Source organism: Leucopleurus acutus (assembly GCF_964270905.1).
Source record: "Leucopleurus acutus genome assembly, chromosome: 8".
In the NCBI taxonomy this organism is placed as follows: Eukaryota; Metazoa; Chordata; class Mammalia; order Artiodactyla; family Delphinidae; genus Leucopleurus; species Leucopleurus acutus.
The window spans coordinates 61,594,797-61,600,657 of NC_139151.1; the positions used below are offsets into that span (position 1 = coordinate 61,594,797).

At 43.8% G+C, this 5,861-nt stretch overlaps 1 protein-coding gene across 1 annotated transcript; it reads right to left on the reverse strand.

Annotated features, from left to right (window-relative positions):
* Positions 1–1,500: 1,500 nt before the first annotated feature.
* On the reverse strand, positions 1,501–2,494 carry OR6A2 (olfactory receptor family 6 subfamily A member 2; the record flags this gene model as incomplete). The annotated part of the gene is given in 2 exon segments (XM_082843755.1): positions 1,501–1,732; positions 1,734–2,494. Coding segments are annotated over 2 exon segments (993 nt in total).
* Between the last annotated feature and the right edge of the window lie 3,367 nt (positions 2,495–5,861).

The following is a 5,861-nucleotide window of genomic DNA, read 5'->3' on the forward strand; positions in this document are numbered from 1 at the left end:
CCTGCGCACCAGGAAACAAACAGGGAAGAAAAAGTCTCTTGCCTCTTCAGCAGGTCCAGACTTTTTCCCGGACTCCCTCTCGGCTAGCTGTGGCGCACTAACCCCCTGCAGGCTGTGTTCACTCCGCTGACCCCAGTCATCTCCCTGGGCTCCGACTGAAGCCCGAGCCTCAGATCCCAGGCCTGCCTGCCCCGGCGGGTGAGCAGACAAGCCTCTCGGGCTGGTGAGTGCTGGTCAGCACCGATCCTCTGTGCGGGAATCTCTCCGCTTTGCCCTCTGCACCCCTGTTGCTGCGCTCTCCCCCGTGGTTCTGAAGCTTCCTCCCTATGCCTCCCACAGTCTCCGCCCGCGAAAGGGCTTCCTAGTGTGTGGAGACCTTTCCTCCTTCACAGCTCCCTCCCAGAGGTGCAGGTCCCGTCCCTATTCTTTTGTCTCTGTTTTTTCTTTTTTTTTCTTTTGCCCTACCCAGGTACGTGGGGGAGTTTCTTGCCTTTTGGGAGGTCTGAGGTCTTCTGCCAGCGTTCAGTAGGTGTTCTGTAGGAGTTGTTCCACGTGTAGATGTATTTCTGATGTATCTGTGGGGAGGAAGGTGATCTCTGCGTCTTACTCTTCTGCCATCTTCCCCCTCTCTCCCATGGCTCCAAATTATATTCATTTATTATATTTCTTTATAGCTACCATGTGCTAGATACTATTCTGGGCCCTGGTAATAAAATGATGAACAAACAAATGTGATCCCTAGTTCCATGGAGCTTATAGTCTAATTAGAGAGACTGAAGATTAAATATACAACTGCAATCAGCCACTCCACTAGTTCAGTGTGGGCACTGACTTCGGTAAATCAGGAAATGAAGCTCTAAACCCCTGTAGTCCAGGAGGTGATATGTTGCCAATACAAAAATCCAGATAGATAGTTTCCTATCTCCTTGCCTTGTAATTCACACTAGGTGATCACATGGGGCCCCACTACATCATAGGCTACAGTTGGTGTCCTCCGGCTAGAAGAGATCTCATCCAGAAGTCTCCTGATGCTTTTCCATAATGAAGCCTGTGTTTCCTTGAATGGCTTCCTCCTTCCACTTCCCTTTTCTGTATCTTCTGCCTCAGAACTAAAACCCAGTAACAAACCCAGGAAGAGCCATTTAGAGAGATGCTAGTTCTGCATTTTTTCTTTTTGCTTTAAATATTCAAGTTCAGTCATGCCTTGTGCTCATAGTCATCCCTTTCCACCCCACCAGGATGCATGAGTCATGAACCTGCTCTACGTAAATTACAACAGAGCAGACAACGTGGGATCAACTTCTAGCCTGTATGTTAAGACCTTGTCTGGAAGAAATCCAATTTCTAGCTTGTAATCCACCTCTCTTCCTCCTAAACTAGTTCTCTGGTGGAACCTTTGAAACTCTAGTCCCTAATTTAGGCTCTAAGAGCTCCTCTGGACTTTATAGAAGACATAGATCCTAAGTTTAAGAGCATTATCTAAGATTTAACACCTCCCTTCTACCCAACTCTGCTAGCTTTCCCAGGCTTAGCATCACGGCCCTGGTATAGGCGCAGAGTACGGCGTAAGGCTCTCTTTACCTCTTGGTTGCGCAAGCAGTAAATGATAGGGTTGAGCAGTGGTACAATGACAGTGTAGAGTACAGGCACCAGCTTGTCGGTGTCAAAAGCTGAGATTGCCTTTGGGCGGGCATAGATGAAGATACTGACTGCATAGAAGATGACCACAACAGAGGTGAGAGGCACAGGTGGAAAAGGCTTTATGGAGCCCAGAAGCTGAGGGAATGCACATCACAGCACTGGTGATGGCCATATAGGAGGCCCTGGTGACAGAGAGTGGCCTCAGCAGTATGAAAATGGCCAGGACAAAGTCTGTAAGCTCTGCTGTGGACATGTCAGTGCATGAAAGGTTGAGCAATGGGGAGACATCACAGAAAAAGTGGTTAATGTTGTTGGGGCCACAGTACGAGAGGTGAGAAATGAGAAAAACTTTGACCATGGAGATGCCAAAACCTCCAGCCCAGGAGCCAGCTACCAGCTGCACACACAGCCGGCCACTGACAATGACAGGGTAGTGGAGAGGACGGCAGATGGCCACATAACAATCATAAGCCATAACTGCAAGGAGGACACACTCAGTGCATCCCAGGCCCAGGAAAAAGTAGAGCTGCGTCATGCAGCCCTCAAAGGAGATTAGCTGCCCATGGCCCTGTTTGGAGCCAACAAAGCCAGCTAGCATCTTGGGAATAGTGATGGTAACGTACCAAATATCCAGGAAGGACATGTTGGCCAGAAAGAAGTACATGGGTTTGTGGAGGCTGGGGTAGTTCCTGATTGCCATAATGATGAGTGTGTTCTCAGTCAGCACCAACACATGGGCCAGCAGAAGAAGGGCAAATAATAGTGCCCGCAGTGGCACAGGAGCTGGGAAGCCCAGCAACACAGACTCACTCACTCTCCCACTCTGGTTCTTCCTCTCCATGGTGTCAGTCATGCCTGCTGCTCTTCAGAAGAGAATAGAGTGTCCTCAGGAGGCAGCAGCAGCAAGAACCCAGACTTCCTCTCGCTGGGTTTGTATTAGTAGAGTGCAACGTGTGTAGTGCGTATAATTCATCGCTGAGCTGAGGCCGTTGTTCTCTTCTGTAATCTGGGAATGAGCTAAGATAAAAGTGGACAAAAATAAGCTACTTTGTATTGGGATAGGATAGGAGTGTATTCTGGCCCTTGGAGAAGTGTGTATTGATAAGCACCAGTTGGTCCCTTAAAAACACAGATCAAAACCAAAATATTAAGAGTCTGGGCTGCCCTGAAGTGAGAGTTTGTCTATGAGCTGGATTATGACTCTGTTTTGAGGAAATAAGTTACACAGTGGATGAATAACAGTAACATATAACACAATTAAGTGTTTACTATGTGTTATTAGTACAGGAACTATTCTGAAAAATTTGTAGATATTAATCCACCTAATCTTCACCCTATGAGTAAGTACTGTTATCAACCCCACTTAACACCTAAGGGAACTGATGCATATAGAGATTAAGTGACTTGTTCCAGCTCACACAGATAGTAAGAGATGGAAGCAGGAAGTCAGAACCTCAGAGCTTCTAAAATATTCAGGCAACATGAAGGAGGGACTGTAAGATACATCCTGTATTTACACCCAGAACGGAGGGTCTCTGGGGCTCAGCTAGGGATGCAATTTCCTCCTGCAAGGAAGAGGGAGAAAGTAGAACCCAAGGAGGTTATGGCACCTATAGAATGAAAGTCCTACATAACCTTGTACTTAAGAGGAGGATGTGGGACCCATGTGGAAATCATATTAGGAAGTGGATTCTGGATTTCTGAAGAACTGAGAATTCCTTCAGTTCTGAAGGTTGTGCTAACTATCTTGGAATGAGAGTAGAACACCTTCCTTTAGTATCCCTAACAGCTAAACCAAGTGACATTAAAATTTTCAATAGTTTATTTGAGCAACATCGATTTATATCGGGCAGTGCCTAACTGAAAATGGTTAGGAGCACTCCACTGTCAAAAGCTAGGGGCAGAGCTTTCATAGAGCAGAGGCTGAAGCAATGCAAGGACATTATTTGATTGGCTATAGCTTGAGTGGTTGCCTTATTTGGGAAAGCCTAGTTGGATGTTTGTGATTAGTTCTTAAATTTTGTTGTTTTGGATATAAGTGCATTTGCAATTGACTCTGGCGTAAGGTTTGGTTTGCTCATGTAGGCTACTAAAGCGTGAGAACCACCTCAGTTCAGCAGCCTCCTTGTTTAGTTACTTTGACTGTAACAAGATCAATACAAAAGCATACATTTAGTAGAGTACTCTCTTTGTTTACCTTGGTATCAAAAATATAATTTGCCCCTTCAAGCCTCTACTGGATCAGATGTGGATCTGACATATCCACGTGCGAGTTGGTATGAAGAAAGGGTTATTGTCACCCTAGTGTCCCTGTATGATCATAGCATTGGATGGGGAGTATAAAGATTAGAAAGAATGGGGGAGAACCAGATGAACAACTGGGGGCTACTTTCCCTCAGGAGAGTCTTTACTTTTTAGTCTTAGGCCTGTTCCTTTGAGATTAACAGGGGCAGAATGTGCTCACACATCAAGCTTCAACTTGCTAATGATTTTTTTCCCAGCTTTATTGAGATATAATTGATATATAACATTGGATAAGTTAAGGTGTGCAATGTGATGATTTGATAGAAGTATATATTGTGAAGTCTTTACCACATTAATTAACACATCCTTTACCTCACACAATTACCATTTTGTTGTTACGGTAAGAACACTAAAGCTCTACGCTCACAGCAACCTTCAGGTATACAATATAGTATTATTACCTATAGTCATCATGCTCTACATTAGATCCCCAGAACTTACCTTACAGCTCAAAGTTGGTACCCTTTGACCAACATCTGCCATTTTCCCCAGCCTTCAGCCTCTGACAACCACTATTCTACTTTCTGTTTCTACGAGTAGCCAAGACGTGGAAACAACTTAACTGTCCATCAATCAATGAAAGGATAAAGAAAATATATACATATACAATGCATTGTTATTTAGCCATAAAAAAGAAGGAAATTCTGCCATTTGTGACAAGATGGTTGGATCTTGAGGGCATTATGTTAAGTAAAATAAGCCAGAGAGAGAAAGGCAAATACTGTGTGTCTCAGTTATATATGGAATCTGAAAACATCAAAACTGCAGATGACTTTATACCTGAGTTCCTCTTCTCTTTATGCTCTGTGAGCAAAACTTGAGCATTACCCAGTACTTGAGACCTTGGCATTCCTCTCAGTACTAGAGTACTTTAATGCAATTACAAAATGCCATATCCCTGGCTTACATTTCCCATCACTCCCAACCTTACTTTCCACACCCACCATTTATTTATTTCAAAAGTATTGCTGGATCAAATATGGCCGAGACCACAGACTAAGAGTTGTGGTACAGAAAAAGGTAAATAACACATGTACTAAGTCTTCAAGGAGCTCATAGTCTGGTGGTAGAGACATATCTTTGTCTTCTCATCCCTGAAAGTTTAATCTGCCACACCTATTCTTACACCATATACTAGCTTCATATGGGAACCTCCAAACTACAATTGTTATTCATAACCTTAGCTTTGATCCTTTATCCTCAATACCTGCCTCATATGCCATTAACTGTTTATTTGACCTTGTTGGCCTCAGACCTTTCTGCTTATCTGTTAATCTTCTCTGCCTCTGCCTTCACATTTGATGTTCTACACACTTGAAAAAAAAATTAGCCTCCTAATTGGTCTCACTGCCTGTAGTATCTCCCCTAATGCTCAAATCTGAGCATTTCACTACCCTACTTAAAACCTTCCATAGTACCACATTGTCTACACAACCATGTTCAAGCTATTTAACAAGGCATAAGTACTTCATGACCTGCTACTGCTGTCATCAAAACCTTACCTCTTGTCACGACCTACATTGTATCTTACACCCTGCAGCTCTTGACATACAGCATGTTTATCACCTAACTCCTCCTTAACCTTCAAATCTTGACTCATGTGGCATCTCCTCATAGAACCGTTAGTTGTCCTTTCTTTCTTTTCCTTTTCACTGATTTGGTAATGGGTTCCTCCCATTACTGTTCCCATGAGAGCTCGTGAAAGCCCATATATCATTTACTAGCTGTATCACTGCTGCTACTGCTCAGGTAGATATAAAAGAGGTACTATATGCCAAAGTGGCCACATACATCCTTAATGGTATAGCAAAGAGTGGATATAATTCCCTTGATGCCACATGGGTCCCTCAAATACAATATGTCTCGAAAAAATTGTCTAAGCCTGTTCTTCCTCTATCACAATGAATGGTACTAGT